This window comes from Trichomycterus rosablanca, chromosome 12 (genome assembly GCF_030014385.1).
Source record: "Trichomycterus rosablanca isolate fTriRos1 chromosome 12, fTriRos1.hap1, whole genome shotgun sequence".
In the NCBI taxonomy this organism is placed as follows: Eukaryota; Metazoa; Chordata; class Actinopteri; order Siluriformes; family Trichomycteridae; genus Trichomycterus; species Trichomycterus rosablanca.
The window spans coordinates 10,297,206-10,319,078 of record NC_085999.1 but is presented as its reverse complement, the minus strand read 5'-3'; the positions used below and the strand labels follow the sequence as shown (position 1 = coordinate 10,319,078).

Here is a 21,873-nt window from a genome sequence, read left to right as displayed (position 1 = left end):
ATGAACTACTTTTTTACAGATTCCTGGGTTTTCCAACTACCCACACAGAGCTCAAGTGTTATTTTTAAGCCGCTCTGTTATTTAGAGCTGCTCTGACTGTGGTGAGGTCATTCTTTAAGCATTGCAACTTTAATCTTTGCAAAGTTGTTGACTGCAACTGAAAAGTACTTCATAAAAGCATTTTTTTGCGGTTGCATTATATGAAATGACAAGCCAGAGAATCACATTTAAATAAATAACGCTTATATTAGTAAAAGTAGCTTTAATTGTGTTTCAGTTTTTTTGTACACATGTAATGTGCTTTTATATCTTTTACATTTTGCCACCTTCTTTTCATCAAATATTTTTTATATTTAGTTTTTTTTTTCCTAGTTTAATCTAAAAATGGGGCGGCATGGTGACTAAGTGGGTAGCACTGTTGCCTCACATTAAGAAGGTCCTGGGTTCGATGCCCATGTGGGGCAGTCCAGGTCTTTTCTGTGCAGTTTGCATGTTCTCCCCGTGTCTGCGTGGGTTTCCTCCGGGTGCTCCGGTTTTCTCCCATAGTCCAAAAACATGCAGCCAGGCCAATTGGAGACACTGAATTGTCCCATAGGTACCTAGCCGCTAGGATGCATAAACCAGTGCATTGTAGTGCTGGTCCCAAGCCCGGATAAATAGGGAGGGTTGTGTCAGGAAGGGCATCCGGTGTAAAAACTGTGCCAAATCAATAATGCGGATCACGATCCACCGGCGACCCCTAACGGGAGCAGCCGAGGAAATAGATAGAGTTTATCTAAAAATGCCACTCCATTGAACATATAGGGAACTTTGAGTTTGAATGTGTGCTTCAAATGACTTATTTATAAATAAATGAAAGAAAAAAGTTAATAATAAAATATATTTTTTAGATATTACTTATAGATTATTACCGTCCATGGTTTGGGTGATGCATGTAGTTTAGCAATGAGCAAACACAAATTTAAATTTGTTAGCCATTGTGTCATACAATTTAAAACAAGTTTCAATCATTGTTGTCCTTTTTTATTTACAGTAAATATCAACAAGTATTCAAGTAATTATTTGATGCCCACTTCTAGATAATTATCTAGACCACCAATTTTACAAGCCTCTGACAGCAATCACTGTTCAACCATCTCCTGGCTAATATTACCGTGGGCAAGACTGGCTCAATTTATGATGAGTCAAAGTTTCCTTTGTCCATGTGTCATCACCAAGTTACAACCTCATGCAAAACTCCCACACACCCATCAACACAAACATGCCCTCTGCATTTATCAGAACAGGCAGCAACTGACTGTCAACAGAACTCATACCACTCATTAACTGAGTTGATTTGACTCAATATTACTTTATGAAAGAGTTTTTGTACTTTGACTGTTGTCTGATGTCTCTGCAATCATTTTAGTCTGAGGTTGAAGTATAATGATTCGTTTCGTTGTGCTCTTGGTTGTCCCAAGGCAGAAAATCAAGTGCTTGTGTTTAAAATTGATCTGTCTAAAATTGATATACAATGCAATAGGTTTTATATAACTATGGTTTTATTATTAGATTTTTGCTTGCATTGGAGGGAACACTTAAGGGCAGCACAAAATTGCCCTCGTGATGACAGTATGCTGCTAATGAAAGGCATGTAAAATTTATAAGTAAATGATACAATTATAGATAAACGTCATAACAGAGTAATATCAATTATATTAAATTCAAGCCACAGAGAATTATTCAAAACACTCTGGTGCCTAACATTTAGAGATCTTAAAAGTAACCATTAGTTAAAATAATTATAAAAAGTAATAATTCTGACTCACATGTTTTTGTTTATTAAAATTGAGATTTTCTTAATCTAATCTAAATACTGTTTTTCTGTTTTTGTAATTTTCTGTTCTGAGCTTATTTACCTAGCAAGTGAATGTAAACTATTAAGAAGTGCTGAAAGAGAGTACACAAACACATCGTGCTAGGTATACATGACTAGATCTGGTCTTTTAAACACACTGTTTATCAGGATGTAGCATGATGAGTGGTTTGGGCTACAACAGACTGCTGTTATATATTTATCTGATGGTTGGTCATATTTGAACACAGTAATTCATGATAAACTAATCTTGATGCACATTTATACCAGACAGCAAGATATGAATATTATTTCTTGCTGAAATATTGTATCTACCTTGTATTAGAAGCCCTAATGCTTTTACTTTTTGCATATTATTTCCATTAGACATTTACAATGTGGCCTAGGTAATATGCTTTCTCATACAGCGTTAAAGCCCCGTATTCCTTTTCTCTCTATTTTTGCATTATTACATACATTATTTCTACTATTTTTATTATTTCTGGCAGTAACACATTGCAATTGTGTGCATTGTGATTTGATTCCAAAATAATACTTGCAAGCAGTTGAGTTCTGTAGTGTGCAACAGACCTGAGTACAGTTGCCATTAAAATGACTATTTTCTATTAAAGGTGAGGGGTGGCACAGAAACCGACTGCATTGGTAATCCATTTAGAGCTGTACAGTGTAGACGCCAGTGCTGCTCCTGCTGATCTAAACTGGCACTTAGCTGGTACAGATGTAAATGCTTTTATTGTTGCTGTTAGCAGAATGCTACTAGTAGCACATACCAAACACTCACACTGTAATGTTGGACCCTGTTATATCCAGTATTCATTTAAATTTCTCCAGAGTACCAGAACATATCACCTTGTTTGTAATGTTGTTTAGCAACAATTGTATGTGTTTGTTAAAGTAACTTTTGATAGTAAGCTTATCCTAATTTAGAATATGTGGTTTAAAAGCTATTTTGTTAACTTCAAATATTGATTTAATAATAACCATTAAACAAACTATAAGGATTCTGATACATTTCATAAAATTACATAAAATACCAGTTAGGCCGTGATTGAAACTGACATTTGTCATCATCAGCATCTTTTACTGTCTGTGGTGTGGATTGCACAAACCAAAAAAAACAATGTTTTAGTCACAAGTGTGTCTTTCATAGCTGGGCATTTTGTGATTAGAGAAGTGATACTGCTGGAACAGAACATGCAGTGTAACCTATACATGGTATGTTAGGCAATAAATGAATTTTTATAGCCACATTTTTAAAAACTTCATAAATGTGAAATTATTTTTCACTAGGACCACTGTACCACTCTGGTGCTAATTATTTATTTATTTACTACACTGTTATTTCAGCAGAACTTTGTAGCTATTCAGTTGTAAACCAATGCAGCTTTACTGTTTTGTTATTTACTGAATGACTTTGTTATGTGAACACACACGGGATGTGTCTCAAATGGCTTCCTGCATCCTAAAAGTGAGCACTGTGATAGTGTAGTAGAGATTTGGCTTGAAGGTAAAATGTTTTTGAAAACTTGTTAGCACAGGACAGTTTCTCTGAAAACCTGTTATTAACCACAGTTATTTAATTTGATCTTTAAGCAGTTGTGGTACAAAGCCAAATTTGTCTGTAACTATAGCTTTTTATAGTGTTAGAAAGGCTGGACTCCCTAAAATCCAAAATAATTCTTGTTGGGGTTGTAGCATTAGTGAAAGGGAAGCCAAAGTTATCAGTTAAGACATTGTTAAAGTGACTCTTCCTCCAGCAGAGCTAACATCTGTTCTTCATCTGCTTCCTGTCGAGGTCCAGAGGGTCAGTTCAACCAGAAGCATGAAAACAGTCACCAGGTCAAACTGTTCATCAGTGGAATTTTAGTACAGTGCAATTGTCTGAAGGGTCTGCAAACATGATATAAGCACTCTGATGAGTTTTACATAAACAGTGTCAATAAAATTAGCATCTTTGTGTCGTGAGTGGGGGTAAATGATACCCAGATCTGTTATGCCTCATTATGGAGTTATGGTATAGTCTGAAATGGTTTCTGTATATTATGTATAATAATATAGTAATAACCAAGGATTAAATGATGTAGCTGCTGATTTTTTTTAAACTATTTCTCTGTTGTGTAATTGCACGTTGCATTTAGCTAGATGCTAAACGGTTAAAACCTTGGTATAAACCTAATGGTGGTGTCTGATTGCATACTTTGGACTACATAGTGGTTCACTAATGAAGACACCATGAGTGTCTCTGATTTTGTTGTATGTGGTTTAAGAAAAAATCATGAAAAGTGGGTGTTTGGGCACTCTAGTTATGGAATGACAGAAGGTCGTGGGCCATTTTCATTTTGTATATTCATTTACATTCATTCTTAAGAAAATTGAAGTTATTTCTCAACTGCGGCATTCTGGCAGTGATATGATTTGAACCAGCAACCTTTGGATTACTAGTTCAGTACCCTAATTGCTGAGCTTCCACAGACATTATTGTATTTAACTATGTTTCTTGCTTGAGGACAAGCTCCTCTGCAGACAGTAGGACTGTGTTTGGAATAAGCATTCATACTTAAATGTCATACTGGAAATATTCGGGAACGTTGTGGTCCTCCCAGATTCAAGGAATAACATGCTGAGGAAGGATCATGTTTATTTTAGGACAAAAGGGGTGTTTGTTTTAGTTTCCACTCTTAAGCATGGCACATCATTGTGGTCAGAAATGGTCTTATTTTCAAAAAATGACTTATTAAGCTTTACATTTTCCACCAGAAATTACAGTTCTATAACATATCCACACTCTACTCAGGCAGTAGAAATTAAAAGTAATTTATTACATAATTACATAAACATAACAGGTTTTTTGTCTTTTTATGTTAGAGCTTCATTTCATTTTTCTTAATATATATTTTTTTAATTTTCTATTTTTCCAACCTTTTCCCCCCAATTTTCTCCCCTAATCTAGTCGTGTCCAATTACCCTGATTGCATCCTCCACTGATTCAACCCTCCACCGCTGACTGAGGCCGCTTCTCAACTGACACACGCCCCCTCCGACACGTACAGACTGCATTTTTCACCTGCACGAGTCGAGTTCATATATACCGATCAGCACTGTGCACGGAGAGCCACACCCTGATCAGCATTATTCCTCAGCCCTGTGCAGGCACCTTCAATCACCCAGCAGGGGTCGTAATTGCACCAGTTATAAGGACCCATGATCTGGCAATCGTTGTTCATGCAGCCGCCCAGCCAAGTTTTGATACGATGTATTCGAAAACCCACTTCTGGTGTGCTAGAGTATTTTACCACTGTGCCACCTGAGCGGCTATTTTTCTTAGTATTTATACTCTTGTTGAGTAAAGAGTAAGGCCATCTAGAGTGTGAAGTACCACTGCCAATATAAATTTAAAATCGTATAGCAACAAATAAAACCCTATTTTTAATTTATACCTTACACTGGAGGTTAATAAGCAGCTATAATGGTGTACAAATTAAATAACAATTATTTATTTCATAAAGTATTCAGTATCTCCATGAGATCATAGATAAGGTGCCAAAACTTTTGAAACGGTTGGCGTTTTGGTTAATCATAGTAATTGGTGTTTTAAATCTGAGCACATGCCCCTTTAAACACCACCTTCAGTAATCAGCACTCCATTTTTACTCTGTAACTTTATGCCCTAATATCAGCCTAACAGTTGAGGTCTGCTATAATTTCCATACTTAAGTGCTGCTGTGGGGTTTCTCTCCCGTGTCTGTGGGTTTAGTGGAGCTCTCTGTGTGCTAAAACTGGGCCTGTCTCTTTTTTTTTACAGTGTGGATCAGATTTCCTGACCCTGAGACAGCAGAACATGATGCACGATTAAGCAGTGACCTAAATCAGCCAGGGTGTAGAAAGCTGGCCGATATGGTGTGTTCTGTCTCTGGGGAATTTAGAATGTAGCTATATGCTAAAAGCTTTCAATACAGGGGGCTCAAAATCAGGAGAAACCTAAAAGTATAAATAGAACCATCCTTGTGCTTCCCAATCTGCTTATTGTATTGAGTCTTGCCTGAACACACACACACACACACACACACACATTCACATTCTTAAGGTGAGTAAGGAAACAGGTGTGAAGGTAACATGTCTCATCTTGTCTTTATCTGATCTGTAGACAAAGGCTTTTTAACAGCTCAGATTAAGATTGAAGGGGTTTGCTCTGTTCACTCGCTCTCTGCTCTGTTATAGCCATATTTTTATCACTCTGACTCCACTTTGCACCCAGTTAACATCCTTCACAGTTCACTGTTAATAATTAACCATTCGGAGGTGTGCTGTTTACAACCCACAGTATGTCATTTCTTTTTTCTGAGCCACTCACATCTGATATTTAATTTATGTGATAAGGTTTTTAAAAACTTCCAGAGCTTTCTGTTTAAACTGTGAGCAAGCTTGGTAAACATCTGGCTTGTAAATTAACATTACTTAAAGGAATTGCATTGTTATTATTTAAAATTTTTATGATGCTGTTACACATGGTGCTTTTGTTTTTTGGGGCATAAAACATATTTGTTATATTATTTTTTTATATTATTTGTTGTACATATTTGTTATATATATTATTTTTCTGGTTTAAAATGACCAGTTTAGTAGTACTTAAACAAGACAACATTTGACAGTCATTTTCTTACCTTTTTGTGGAAAAAGATTTCTGTCTAGTGGCTTTAATAATTCTATGATGTTTTTTTTTTGTTTTATTTCAATAAAAATCACATTTAGGGTCGCTCAGGTGGCACAGCGGTAAAATACGCTTGTACATTGTAAAATACATTGTATTGAATCTCAGCTCTGCCGTCCTGCTGGGCTGGGCGGCTATATGAACAACGTTTGGCTGTTGTTCAGAGATGGGAAAGCCGGACCAGGGTTCATGACTCATGACTGGTGCGGTTACGACCTCTGCTGGCTGATTGATGCCGCCTGCGCAGAGTTGGGGAATGGTGCTGATCAGGGTGTGGCTCTCTGTTCACAAGGCTGATCCGCATATGAACTCGCTTCGTGCAGGTGAAAAGAGGAAGTCTGTACTGAGCACGTGTTGGAGGGGGCGTGTGTCAGTTGCGAAGCTCCTCAGTCAGCAGTGGAGGTAATTGGAGGTAATATCAGAAAATTGGAGGAAAAATCGGAGAAGAAGAAAAAGAAGAAAAAAAAATCACATTTACTGCATTTTTTTTTTATTGCCATTTTCTTTTTAAACCTTTTTGTTTTGAAATCACTTATTTTGTGTCTCATTTTAGCCACTTGAGTTCTTTAGTTGCTCCTCAGATTCAGATTTTCAGATTTAATATGACAAATATGGTTTAATATTTTAATATGGTTAAAGACTGAATTTTTAAACAGTTATTTAAACCACATCATCTCATAAAATCAGATTTTATAAGACATAAATCCTTGTTCTGTCTGGAGCTGTTAACTGGGTGTGTTATGTAATGGATCTTTTGACATTTGCAACATGGAAAGTTCTAAAGATTATGTTGCAGACAGTACCACAACCCATCTTACGACATTTGCACTTAGACTGGTAGTCTCTTTGTGCCCTCATAGCTTTTTCATATCACAGTTTTAAAAGGCATAGATAAAGCAATGTGACTGGTGATGTTACTTTAAGGTTTGCAACACAAGTATCAATCAGACAGTATGAGTGTCATTCAGTACATGATAATTTTGTGAATCTTTATTATATAGGGCTACCTATAGAAACAGTTACCTTATGCTGAGAGGAAACATGTCCAGATGGTCAGGATGCCATCTCAAGATGCCACAAACACACACACACACACACACACACTTACTTTTTGCACATCAGCTTTTAATTCCATGTTTATGAGGAAATGGATAAATCCCCAACAGCAGCTGCACCCACTAACTTGGCACCAAGTGAAATAGTGCTATAAATTCAGACGGAATCAAGATTTAAAATTTGTGGTTATAATATATAACAAAAACACTTTGGCCATTGTTACTGATTGTAACATTGTTACAGTTCCAACATTTTCAATATTTAGTGTTTTTCAGTAGCCCTAAAAGAAGGTATTTTACGGCATCATGTAGTTATTTTTAATTACTTTCTACCTTTCATTATTATTTGACCCTGTGCTTCTTTGCATTGATTTTCTCTCATTTTCTATCCTTTTAGGCCACGGTGATTGTCACTGTGGTGAGTGTAAATGCCATGCCAGCTACATTGGAGACAACTGTAACTGCACAATAGAAACAGCTGCATGTGTGTCTGAAGATGGTCGGATGTGCAGTGGACGGGGCAGCTGTGCGTGTGGCCGCTGCCAGTGTACTGAGCCAGGGGCATTCGGGGACACGTGTGAGAAATGCCCCACCTGCCCTGATGCCTGTGCCACAAAAAGGTATGTCATACAGCTGTTTTGGGGTTCTAATTGTGCTGCAAGTGTTACTTTTATTGTTTTGTTTTTTAATTGTCCAGCAAGTCTGTTGACTGTTAGGCTTAATTAGAGCGAAACAATAAACTGATCATGACTTTAGGCTTTTTGAATAATTCAACTAATTTGGATACAATATAGGATAGACTGGCTAAAGATAGTGGCTAACCTTTGAGCAGGTTTTCATTTACTCATAAGTACAAAATTAAAGTGAAAGCAAATTTTTTGAAACATTGCCTTTTTTTTCCCATTTGGGCGGCACGGTGGCTCAGTGGTTAGCACTGTCGCCTTACAGCAAGAAGGTCCAGGGTTCGATTCCCAGGTGGAGCAGTTCGGGTCCTTTCTGTGTGAATTTTGTATGTTCTTCCCACGTCTGTGTGGGTTTCCTCCAGGGGCTTTGGTTTCCTCCCACAGTCCAAATATATGCACTCAAATTAATTGGAGATACAAAATTGCCTTGTATGTGTGTGTTTGCCCTGTGATGGGTGTTTCCTTCCTTTCGGCCAGTGAATTGGACCCACTGCGACCCTGAATAGGATAAAGCAGAAGTAAAACAGACAATGAATGAACAAATGTTCTGAACTTTTCTCTAGGTTTGGGGTTGTATTAAATATGCAAATGATTTGGGGGTTTATTTTGCAACTAGATATCCAAATATGTAAGTGAAAGCCACAATCTAAAGCAAGTTAAGAGTCACAATTTAGGTAGATACATATTATATCAACGCTTTTTTCAGTAAAATAGTTGAGGTGAGATTGAACATTACTAGTAATCCTTACTTTCTGATTTTTCAGATTACTGAAGTGCATGAAAAACCCAGTAAACAAATTTTCATAGCCAATTTTTTGTTCATGTAAATACAGTGATAAATAAACTTCTGTGTTCAGGGAGTGCATTGAATGCCGGCTTTTCAACACTGGAAAATTCGCAGACAACCACACCTGCCAGCGCATGTGCAAAGATGAGATCATTGTCATGGAGACACTTGGTAAGTATATTTACACAAAACCTTCTTGGTGTTCTTGCTGGACCCTTTAGGGTGATTTTTTTTTTTCAACTTTGGAATGATGCTGTCGGCACTAAACAGTGGTTTGGTGTAACATTTAGCTGCAATTATACTGATTGTACCGACTTGAATTACCACTGAAGACTGGTCTCACTAACACTGGATTCCTGAGTCATACTTCAGGCAAATTTCAATGGTACAAACATACTTTGCACAGAGGCAAACCTTGGAACCTGGCTTCAAACCTCACCTCCAGTGTCTGAGTGCAAGGAAGTCTGGTATATTCTAGTGTCATTTTGGCTTTCTGTGACTACTCCTCCCTAAAACAGTTGCACAGGGTGTGAGAGAGGAAATGGATGAGCATGCGTCCTGAAATTCAGACAGTGCTTTTGGGTGACAACAGGCCAACCACACCCTCTGTCAGGTTCTCACACCTCTTCCTTGGTTTTTTTTGCCATTGATTTTCCTTTTATTGATCTTATCAGGATTCCTGACACTTTGCAGACGTTGCTAATGAATTTTGGGGTGGGGACACAACTGCTATGCATTCAGAACAGCCTCAGTGCTTTGTGGCATGGATTTTGGTCTATGTTGCATAATCACGTAATTGCTGCAGATTTGTCTGCGCAGCCATGCAACAAAAGTGCTCTATTACATTCAGATCTGGTGACTGGAGAGGCAATTGAAGTATTTGAACTTCTTGTAATGTTCATGAAACCAATTCAAGTTGATTTGTCTTGTATAAAATGACACATGTTGGATGGAGCCCTTATACAATGGGTAAATAAAGTGGGGCACTTTAAACAAAGCTAAATTAGTATTAAGGGCTTAAAGTGTACTTATAAATGAAATATAGAAATAATCTTCACACCATTACACCAACCACAGCAGCCTAAATAATAACTATTCAGTTGGGTCCATAGATTTATGCCCTACTGTCTGCATGTTAAGGCAGAAATTAATATTTATTAGAATAGAATATTAATTGAAGCTTTTGACCCAAATCTGTGGGATTCTAGTGTGAAAAGATTTTATAAATATGAGAGATCTTCAAAAAGTTTCCGCACTTTTATATTTTTGTTGGAAGCGGTGAAGGTGGGAGGAGTAGTAATTAGGCGTGTCTGAGAGACTGAGAGAGAGAGCTTATAGTCTGTGTTTAGCGCCATCTGATTTCCACCTTTTTGGACGCTCAAAGAAGCTTTAAGGGGAAGAAGATTTTAATGTGATGATGATGTAAAAGCAGCTGTGCGTCAGTGGCTACACGCTCAACCGAGAACATTTTTTGCGGATGGCATGAAAGAATTGGTACGACACTGGGAAAAATGTATTGGAAGGTATCTCTGTAAAAAAGTGATGTCATTTGTTTTTGAAATTCTTAATAAATAGAGTGTAAAAAGTGCAGAAACTTTTTTGAAGAACCCTCATACATATGATTGGATAGTGACGTACATGCTGAGGTACAGGTGTTCTACTGTTCTACTGTTCTACTAAAGAAGTGAATAATAAGTGTATGTATGTAAGCATACATATACTGTCTGTGACCAACAGTATGTGGACCAGTATATTTCCAAAACCACATTCATTAACATATAGTTGCCCCCCACCCCTTCCTTCCCCACTTTTGTGGCTACAACAGCATCCAAGGAAAGCATTCTAGGAAAGCTTTTTTTCTGTAGACATTTGTGTTAATTCAGTCAGAAGAGCATTTGTGAGCAGGTAGGACAGGACGGCCTGACTCACCATAATTGGTTTAATTTATCCCAGACGTGTTAAGTGAGGTTACAGTCCAGGTTTTTTGCAGACCACCAGAGTTCCTCAGGTATACAGTATTGAGATAAGCATTGATTAGGGTTGACCATGTACAGTGTGGGGTGTTTTTGTTGGCTTGGCCTGTTATTATCTGGCATCCAGTAATTACACACTGAACCTGTGAAAACCATCACCTAACTCAGATACTCTCATATGAGTAACTTCTAGTTATACCTGCTTATTTTATTGCTTGAATCTTGTCCATTATTATATTTGGGGGCTGTGGGTGGTACAATAGGTAGCCCAAGGTCTGTTCCTGCCTTTCAGTCCAGAATAATGCAAGTATCTGCAGTATTAAAACCTCATGTAATACTATATACAAGGCAAAAAGGAAGGAATATCACAAACTTAGCCATTTTGTCGGTCGTCCACACTTATGGGCAAATTAAAGTGGCCAATTCACCTTCTGCATGTTTTAGGAATGGTGGAATGAACATAGTACCTTGGAGGAAACCCACAGTATCATTGAAATAATGGCAAATTACACATTAATAAATGAGTGCAATTTATTTGTCAAAGAGTTGACAAGTTGGTGCATGAATGCACTTTGTGGTGTGGAACGCAGGATTAATAAAGCTGGTATGAAGTGAAGGGTGGCATGAAAGTTTGTCCGGCTAGTACTTGCACGACTACTCAGGGCACAACAACAGTAATTACACACTGAACCTGTGAAAACCATCATCTAACTCAGATACTCTCATGTGAGTAACTTCCAGCTATAACTGCTTATTTTATTGCTTGAATCTTGTCCATTATTATATTTGGGGGCTGTGGGTGGTACAATAGGTAGCCCAAGGTCTGTTCCTGCCTTTCAGTCCAGAATAATGCAAGTATCTGCAGTATTAAAACCTCATGTAATACTATATACAAGGCAAAAGAATGGAATATCACAAACTTACCCATTTTGTCATCCACACTTATGGGCAAATAAAAGTGGCCAATCCTCCTTCTGCATGTTTTAGGAATGGTGGAATTAATTTAGTACCTGGAGGAAACCCACAGCATCATTTACATAAGGGCACATTAATAATGTATTTGTAATGTAATGCAATGTATTTGTCAAAGAGTTGACAAGCTGGTACAGGAATGCACTTTGTGGTGTGGGACGCAGGATAAATAAAGCTGGTATGAAGCGAAGGGTGGCATGACCATTCAGGGCACACAGACAGTGCGTGGCTGCAATCCTGCAGATAAAGCTTGCACAGCTCTTATTGGGACGCAGCTAAACTCCTTTAATTGTTTAATGTTTAACAAGATTAAATCAAATATGATTTAATAGCTGCATTTTACAAATATCTAGGATTATTTATTGTTAGGTTTTTATAAATGATTTCTGCTTCCTTTCATAAATGAGGCACTGTCGTCAAACTGTCGTAATAGCAGTTCTGAAGCTATTTTAAAGCTTTTGATAGCTTTTACATCTGACCTCAGACCTTTTGTCACAGAACGCCTGTTTCACAACACTTGAGTTTCCGTTCTTCACAACATCCTTTTTTTAATGGATTCCACATGTACATTCCACAAATAGTTCACACAATAGTGCAGTACTACGGACGTGACATTAGGACTCGTTGCACTTGAGGGTTTTGAAATGATCAAAAAGTTAGATTTCATTCAGGATGTGGAATGCAAGTCGGCGTCAAGAAAACAGTGCAGGATTTTTATTACCTTGGTTTGGATGTGCTACATGTTTTTCCTCCTTTGTTTTTGTGGCTCAGCCACAGTTTGGCCAGCTGTTTTTATAGTAGAGGCCTCTCAAACTCTTCTCATCACACCCTGTCTTCTTACTCTCTGTTTTCCCCTCAGATACAGATGATCCAGGCACTGTGCTGTGTTTGTATAAAACTGAAAACGATTGTGTAATGAAGTTCACCTACTCCGAACATGCCAGTGGTCAGTCTATCCTGACTGCTCTGCAAGAGCCAGGTAAGCATTACAAAAATATCACATCACTGCAGATATCTACATATTTTTAGATATATTTGCTTTTGAGTGTTTAAACTGGTACAATAAAGACAGATTATAATAAAAAGTACTGGCCACATGAACAATGATTGGCCTGTTATTCATATAGGGTTGGAGTATTAAGCCGGATAGGGACTCCTCGTAACTGATGCACTACGACCTCTGCTGGCTGACTGATGGTGCTTGCACAGAGGCGGGGAAAGAGTGTGGATCAGGGTGTGTCTCTCCATACACAAAGCTGATTCGCATATATGCACTTGTCTAGTGTGGGTGACAAAATGCATACGGCCGCTGCCCACGTGTCGGAGGAGGCTTCATTCTCCTCAAATCAGAGTGTGATCGGCATTAGTGGAGAGGAAGCGTGACGCAACCAGGCAATTGGATGCGCTAAAAAGTCTGGAGAAAAAAATGCATAAACAAAATTACACATTTACACACTTAACTATTAGCATTTCAAACATGAACTGAAATAATATCTTTTGGACGTATAGTATTCCATTTCTTCTGTACAGTTCCAGTGACTTTTATAATCTATACCAGTATACTAATGTGTTCGCTTGTGTTGCTGTTTTTTTGTCTTATTTACCACCTGTCTGTATGTAAGTGAATGAATAAATTGTGTATGTACAATATGGGTTTTGTCACTGACCTGGACACGTGTTTATGTACAGAGTGTGCAGCTGCCCCTGATGCCATGACAGTGCTGCTTGCCGTGGTTGGCAGCATTTTGCTGGTGGGCATTGTGCTGTTGGCCGCGTGGAAGCTGGTCATCACCATCCACGATCGGCGCGAGTTTGCTCGCTTCCAAAGTGCACGCTCTCGAGCACGATATGAGATGGTAAGGACATTAATGGGTCTTTCTCTATCACAGGAAAATCATTGTCTTAGACTTTGTGATAAAAAATAAATTGGGAACAGAAAGTTCTCTTGGTGCACCTTAATTTAATTTGGTTTGGCTTATACTTGAAGCACCTTTTGATTTTATGACAGCATTCAGCCTTTTAGGATAGGAGTTTGTCAACATGGTACATCTTGACTTTCCATTCTTTGCCCACTCATTACTGCAAAAGCGTCCCAAATCTGTCAGATTGTGAGGGTATCTTCTGTGCACAGCCCTCTTTTACATTTACATTTTACATTTTCAGGCATTTAGCAGACGCTTTCATCCAAAGCGACTTACAGTTGTGACAGTATACAATCTAAGCAATTAAGGGTTAAGGGCCTTGCTCAAGGGCCTAGCAGCTGCAACCTGGCAGAGGTGAGGCTTAAACCGGCAACCTTCTGATTTCTAGTCCAGTACCTTAACCACTGGGCGGCACGGTGGCTAAGTGGGTAGCACTGTCACCTCACAGCAAGCAGGTCCTGGGTTCGATCCCGAGGTGGGGCGGTTCGGGTCCTTTCTGTGTGGAGTTTGCATGTTCTCCCCATGTCCACGTGCGTTTCCTCCGGAGCTCCGGTTTCCTCCCACAGTCCAAAGACATGCGAGTGAGGTGAATTGGAGACACAAAATTGTCCAAGACTGTGTTCGATATAACCTTGTGAAGTGATGAACCTTGTGTAATGAGTAACTACCGTTTCCTGTCATGAATGTAACCAAAGTGTAAAACCTAATAAACAAACAAACAAACCTTAACCACTAGGCTACAACTGCCGTCTTCAGGTCACCCAACAGATTTTCTATTAGATTCAGGTCTGGGCTCTGGCTGGGCCATTCCAAAACGCTGATCTTCTGGTGAAGCCATTTTTTTGTTAATGTGGAGGTATGCTTTGGGCTGTTGTCATGCTGAAAGTTATTGATCTTTATCTTAGGCTTCTTAATAGAGGCCTGAAACTGTTCATAATTCCCTCCACCTTGACTAAAGGCTCAGTTCCAGCTGATGAAAAACGTAGCGTAATGCTGCCACCACCATCCTTTACTGTGGGTATGGCGTTCCTTTGGTAATGTGCAGTGTTGTTTTTGCACTAAACAAACCTTTTGCAATTATGGACAAATTTTAGCCTTGGTCTCATCAGACCATAACATGTTCTCCCACGTTTTCAGCAGACCTGATGCAGGTTTTTGCGAAATTTGCCACATATTAGATATTTATGAGATTCAGTCTTACTTATAAAAGTAGACCAAATCAGAAAAGTCTGACTTAATGTGGTTTATGTGTGTTGCCTATGAGGAAAAGAGCTGCACCGTGGATCTAGCATTAATGATTTATTGCGTGAATGCTTGTAAAAGGTTTAAACCATTTATAGGCTAATTTAATTTATTTTTAAACTGTTTATGTTGTTTTGAACATTCTACTTCTGTTGAATGATGTAGCTACGAATGAATGTATTTACTCTGTTAGAGGCTTAGATGTAAACTGTCTGAGAAAGTAATTGGACGAAAACATCGTGCTTTGATTGAAACCATAAGCCCTGTTGAATTGCTCCAGTCAGCCAGGAGAACAAACTGTGGCAATTCCAAGGCTCAGTTGTAAAGCCTCTGGTTGCTCTGCTTCAAAACCATGTGCATTGAGAACCCATTTGACCTAGATTCTTCTTTATCTCTCTGTTCACTCTCTTTCTCCTCACAGGCCTCCAACCCCCTCTACAAGCAGCCCATATCCACTCACTCGGTGGAGACGGCCTTCCCTATGTACAGCAAGTCATACAACGGTGGACTGCACTGATCTCCGACATGCTGGTTGGGGTTTGGATACGGCTGGACCGGTCCAGTCACGCAGTTTACAGATTTATGGTGAAGAACATGGATTGACATTTTGTCACAAAGACTTTACAACAGTAGACTGTAACGGTGTTAGTGTCTGTGGTCTGGTAGGATTTTTTTTTCTTCCAGGACCTGAAAATGTTGTGCCATTTTCATGAGGTCCAGTGCCTGAACCACAGTTGTGTGCTGGACTGTCTATGCTCATTCCATTTGTTTTAGATAAAGACTGCATTTAGAATGAGCTCATATAGTTTCTTAAAGAAATGCCCATGATCCAAGAGGAACTTTCTGCTGCATAAGTAATGTACATGCAACTACCTTGAGTGAATGCGGATTACGTACGTGCCCGTTTTAACCTCAAATCCATATTCAGGATGCAAAATGCAGTATAATTTATGGAAAACAGTGCAGACTTAGCACAGATGCCTTTCACAACCGCCGAAACAAGCAGTGCAAACAAACGAATAATACATGCATGGTACAGCAGCTAACTGTATAGATTTATACAACCTTATCCTGTGTTTTTACAGAGTCTGGTACTAACAGAGTGATAACTTTCTTACACTTTGTTTTGCACATTGTATAAATTTATAAAAAAAAACAATACCAATCTCATCAGCTGTCTTATATTCTCTCATTTTTATTTGTAGCTCTTCAAGAATTAAAACTGCGTCTGGATTTTTCAGCAGGTTTGTTACTCAGTGTCTTTTCAGGGTGGTGCTAGGGTTCATTTTATACACCAATCCCAGCAGGAAACAACCTGGAATAGGAATAAGAACCAGTTATTTTACTTGTCTTTGAAGATTTCAAACCCATGATCAGTGCATTAAACTTTAAGATAAACTTATCATCTCTTAGTTAACTGATTTGCTACCTTTGCATTGCAATGATAGTTACATTGACTAGTATCAGATACCTTTGGGGTGAAACAGTGGCTTTGTAGATTACACTGTCGCTGGGTCCTGGGTTCAATTCCAAGGTGGAGCGGTCCGGCCTCTTTCTGTGTGGGGTTTGCATGTTCTCCTTGTGTCTCTGTGGATTTCCCCAGAGAGCTCCAGTTTCCGCCCACAGTCCAAAGACGTGTGTGACTTGACATTGAACTTGAACTGCTGTGTAACCTGTAAGTACCTGTCCTGTAGTGTAAAATAAAGCAATAAGCCACGAGAGGCCGTGCATTACTGTGATTTTAGCACGGGGATGACGGTTTTAGCACGACGCGAAGCGGAGTGCCTAAAACTTCTTTCCCCGTGCTAAAATCATAACAGTAATGCACGGTCTCGAGTGACTTATTGCTTTTATAAAACGGCGGTCAACATAAAATATAATAAATACAACAATGTTTAATTCATAAATGTATTTATTGTGTATAAACTTACAATAAAGCATTCTTCCGCGACGCAAAATAGTTCGATTAACAGTGTTGCTAGGCAACATGAGGGCGAAAATAACATAAATTTTTTCTATTCAGTGGCGTATTAATATAGAATGATGTGAGGTGGTCATAGGTGTGCGTTTATCGGGGATTTTACAACGGCTTCGAACGCAGCTCAGCCAATCAGATTTTAGGACCGGAACTATCCGTTTTATAATTACTGGTTTTCAACCGGGGCTTAATAGGGGCCTTAATAGGGGACTCAGTGAGCCTAGAAGGGGTCCCGCTGCATCTGATTGAGAAGAGTAATATACAGTATGATTGCATATGTTGGAACGGGAGTTCTCTTGTGATGTCAGAAATCAGAAAATGCCAAAATGCAAAGATACATTTATCATGGATGCATCAAAATCTCCATGAGAAATACAACACGTTCAACTCCTCGCTGAATAAGAATAAAATCATAACCTCTGTCCAGTGGGTCCAGGGGGGATCTAAGAGAAAAACAGGTGGAGAACTGCTGAATTATAATCAATAAATCAATACATAAACAGATACATTTCTGTGTAAGCCACTGCATTGAGCTAAAGAGAAAATATGATTAAATAAATGCTCATGCAAGATCTTAAATTGCTGGGTTTGATCACCACTTTCAAGTATAGATAATGTAAAGTTATGCATGTTCTCTCCATGTCTGTATGGGTTTCCTTCAGGTACTAAAAACATACCAGTGTGTGAATCAGCTACTTTAATTTGCCCTTAAGGAGCATCTAGTCCTCTAGTCCCTGAAGATGTAAGGGACTATATGTGTTTGTTATTTGATTACCTGCAATGGACAAATCTATGCCAACTAACAGAATGGAGCAATCTATATGGACTAGATGCCGCATCGGACACACCCAATTAACTAATTCACAACTATTAAGAGGGGGACTCCCACCAACATGTGAAATATGCCATACCATCATAACAGTAAAACATATCATTATTGCATGTCACAAATACAGTACAATAAGGAATCAATAGGCTCCAGACCTTCTGCAACCCTGATCAAAATAAACAGTTCCCAAAGATAAATAAATATTTAAGTCATTTAGATTTGCAGATTTTTTTCTAATTTGTGTGACTAGATGCACTAAATAATAAATCTTTTTTTTTTTTAAAACACATCTAGTTGACATAAAAAGCAAAACATTTATGAGATGTTGACCGAACCTAGAAGCGTAGTTATCATTGTCTCCGCTAAAGCCAGATTCATAGTCCAGCCAGGTCGTGTGTGTGTGTGCGTGAGATTGAAAGGAAAAAACCTCCACTACACATGCGCTCGCTCATTGACTCACTCCAGAAACACTGGATGATTGTTTTTATAATTTGCTCGAAAACATGTGCCCCACCTGTCTCAAACTCGGTCATTCCCCTAATGCTTTGTGAGACAGACAAAATCTGACAATGCCTCGTTACTCATTAATATCAGCATACATGTTCTTTATTAATAATTAGATTTACAATAACTACCATGTTTAAGCAGACATGTAGACACAAACCGCTATGCTAGACTGCCTCTATTTTCATGTGTTTATCTCCCAGCACGTGTCACTGAGGTCAGTTGTAAAGGTTGGGAGAAATATAGAATTATAAACCTGAAGCTCTGGGCTCTGTCCTGTGTTTATTTTAGCCCTGTAGTTAACTTGGAGTGCTGGCTGGCGATTCTGCTCGAAAGCTCAACGTTAGCAATCCATGCCAACTTCCCTCAGACAGGAATGACGACGCTGGCTCAGGGGGTTGCCTGTTATCCAGATGGAGGAAATGAAAGTAGGCTAGTGTTAGTGATTAACTAAAATAGATGGACTGTAGAAGTGGAAGAGACATAGATTGGTATTTGAAATGGAAAAATGGAAAATGCCAAAAATATTTTTAAGTTAATGATACAAGTTTTTTATTATAATTATTATTCATACAGAACTGCCAAAGCTGGAATATAAAACAGACTCTGAGTAAATTAAATGTTCCTGATGTTAAACTTGGTGGTTAATAAAAATCATAAATATTTAGCTTTTAAACACTGATCCTTCTATACAGAACTAATTAGTTGAGCCTTTGAGCATCCTTATTTCCATGTACAATCAGTAACAAAGTGCTGTTATGATATGAAAATGGCACGTAGCTCCAGCTTAAAACTACAGACCACACTAGATCACAGAATGTTACAGCTTGAAGTTCTGAAAGGGTAAATTGGAATGCCAGCTGTGAGTCAGGACTTATCTTACCAACACTAGTACCTGACCTCAGCAATTTACTTGGGTGAATAAAATCTAATCTTTACAGTCATGTTTCAAACTCTAATTATAAAAATAGCTTTATTACTGTGGTTATATACAGGGGATCAAATGTACAATATCCAAAACATGGCCACCCTCCAAAACTGTGCATAGCAATGCCTTGTTTGTAATAGTTGTGCATGTCATGTTAAAGACATGTTAAATGTTGGGCTGATGGTAGTACATGTGTTAAATGCAGCAGATATGGGAGAGACTTTAAAACGGGCCAAATCATTAAGGCCAGACGACTGGGTTGAAGTATCTCTGAAACAGCAAAGGATGCTCATAGACAGCCTTGGTAAGTACCTATCGACAGTGGTACGGCCAACAGGTTGTTGGACAGCCGTGGCTCACTGATGCCAGAGGACATGAAGACTATGGTGTGTGGTACAGACCAACAGATGAGCTACTGTAGCTCAAATATTATGATTTAAATATTGATGAAAGGTGAATGTGTGACAACACAGTGCATCAAGTTCTTCTGTTCCCCATGCTGACTATCCATGGTCAAAAGCACCTGCAATGGAAGAAGGTCGGCTGGTCTGATGAATCCTATCTTGTTAAGATCATGTGGACAGCCAGGCATGTGTGCATTATTTATCCACGGAAGAGATAGCACCAGAACACACTAAAACAATCCACCTTGTAACATACAGAAAGTTAAAGGGCCTGCTGGTACTGTCTTGACAGGTTAGATGTCAGGCTTGGTACCAGCACTGAGAGAGTACTGAAACTGTATCTCACAATGGCTAGACTGTGCTAATTCTCCTTGGCCAGCACGAATGTCATGCATGAGGCAAAGTTCAAACATTCAATAAGACAACGGAGTATGTTTGTTATGTCTGTTATTTTTTTAATAGAAAAAATTTAAAATATAAATACAAACACTTTATGACTTAGAGCTTAAGAATTGCATCCACTCATAACTTAAACCAGAATGTTGCATGTGTTTCATTATCTAATTTTGTAGTTTACTAGTTTCAATAACAATGGGGGATTATTAAGGTCTTTTAAAGAGAAACAGCCTGAGATAAAACAGATTTTGCTGTCTCCTTATAAATATCATGAAGTAGTATTTAGAAGAAAAGTTCATGTAAGGTCATGTTATCCCATTGATGTCCGATGCATCTTCCTTTGGATATAAATGTCTACTTTTTTAAGTCTTGGTTTAGATAATAATAAAGATAAATATTTCAGACAGACTGTATTGGTCTAAATTTGCACATGGGCATGAATAATAGGGGGATGCTGAGGGGTTCCAGCTGTGTTTCTTTGGGTGTCTGTGGAAATCTCATTTGGAAGAAATGGCAGGTGAAAAGTATCCAAGTGTTCTATTTAGTGTAATACTTATAAATATATAATATTCAATATCAAACTGTCCTTTTCTTTGTTTTATGGAGTTCCAGACATAGCCATAACTGGCCTCAGAGCTGACAGTATATACACCTCGGTATTAGCAGCCTGGGAAACATGAACATGAAGTGTGCTGTAAAAATATTCTTTATTCCTTTTGATCTTTAATTTAAAATATAACCAAAACTACCCTTTATTAAAAATAAAAGGAATTATTGTAAGTAAAATCTAAAGAAGTACATTTCAGTTCAAAGGTTTTTAAGTTCACCTGGGTGATCAAGATCTTTCAAGTCGTCAGACTTCTGTCATCCTTTACCATATTTTCAACAAGTGGGTTGCACCAAGCCAATAGTACAGAATTGAATGCAGGTGGCTTAACCATGCTGTGTGGGACATTTTGCTGGAATAGTTTGGGTAAACATATTTCAAAGCAGAAGTGTCTGATCTTTTCTACAAAAAGTTGAACAGGGAGCAGGTTGTTAAACCAACCAGCATATTTTACATCTGACCCCACTTTAATCATTTGGTCTTATAAAACTCAGTTGACTGCTCACTTGAATGACTTGACCTATTACCTTGTCTAGGTAGGAGTAAATTGCTTTATAAAGGTTGGGCATCAATATGCAATTCTGAAAGATCACCTAATTTGTTTAAAATTTCGATCCTAATAGGACTGGTCTCTGTCAGGATGACAATGCCCTCACCCAAAGAGCAAGAGCGGACACTAAATGGCTCATGTATTAAAAGTATGAAAACAGTTAAATTTGCCTCCACATTGAAACCAAATTAAGCATTCCTTTAAAATTAGGTCCCTTAATTTGTGACCATGTCTGTAGTTTTATACTTAGTTTTAACCGAATGATCAAAATAGAGAAACAATGAACGAGTCATTAAGAAGACTGAAGACTCAACCTGAAAACAGAAAGTTCTGGAAAAACACTATCTATGTGGTCTCCAGGAGGAGGAATTGATAATAATAATAATAATAATAATAATAATAATAATAATAATAATAATAATAATAATAATAATAATAATAAAAAAATACCTTGTGATAAGTGGTTGACTGTTGCCATCT

At 38.2% G+C, this 21,873-nt stretch overlaps 1 protein-coding gene and 1 long non-coding RNA gene across 3 annotated transcripts in view; one reads left to right on the top strand and one right to left on the bottom strand.

The window, feature by feature from the left end:
• itgb5 (integrin, beta 5) overlaps window positions 1–16,367 on the top strand; it is a 46,958-nt gene extending 30,591 nt beyond the window's left edge. Inside the window, exons 11-15 of the mRNA XM_063006632.1 lie at window positions 8,016–8,238; window positions 9,159–9,259; window positions 12,893–13,012; window positions 13,723–13,889; window positions 15,619–16,367. Coding sequence (XP_062862702.1) covers window positions 8,016–8,238; window positions 9,159–9,259; window positions 12,893–13,012; window positions 13,723–13,889; window positions 15,619–15,714 — 707 coding nt within the window. The 3' untranslated portion in view covers window positions 15,715–16,367. The remainder of the gene's footprint in view (window positions 1–8,015; window positions 8,239–9,158; window positions 9,260–12,892; window positions 13,013–13,722; window positions 13,890–15,618) is intronic.
• Window positions 16,368–16,369: 2 nt separating this feature from the next.
• LOC134324707 (uncharacterized) lies at window positions 16,370–21,873 on the bottom strand. 2 transcript variants are annotated; one of them, XR_010014218.1, is made up of 5 exons: window positions 21,844–21,873; window positions 18,765–18,910; window positions 17,593–17,618; window positions 16,669–16,885; window positions 16,370–16,512 (listed from the first exon to the last, which is right to left on the bottom strand). It is a non-coding gene; the product is annotated as an uncharacterized LOC134324707 (long non-coding RNA). The 2 variants fall into 2 exon arrangements; XR_010014217.1 differs by lacking the exons at window positions 17,593–17,618; window positions 18,765–18,910; window positions 21,844–21,873 and having other exon boundaries at window positions 16,669–17,043.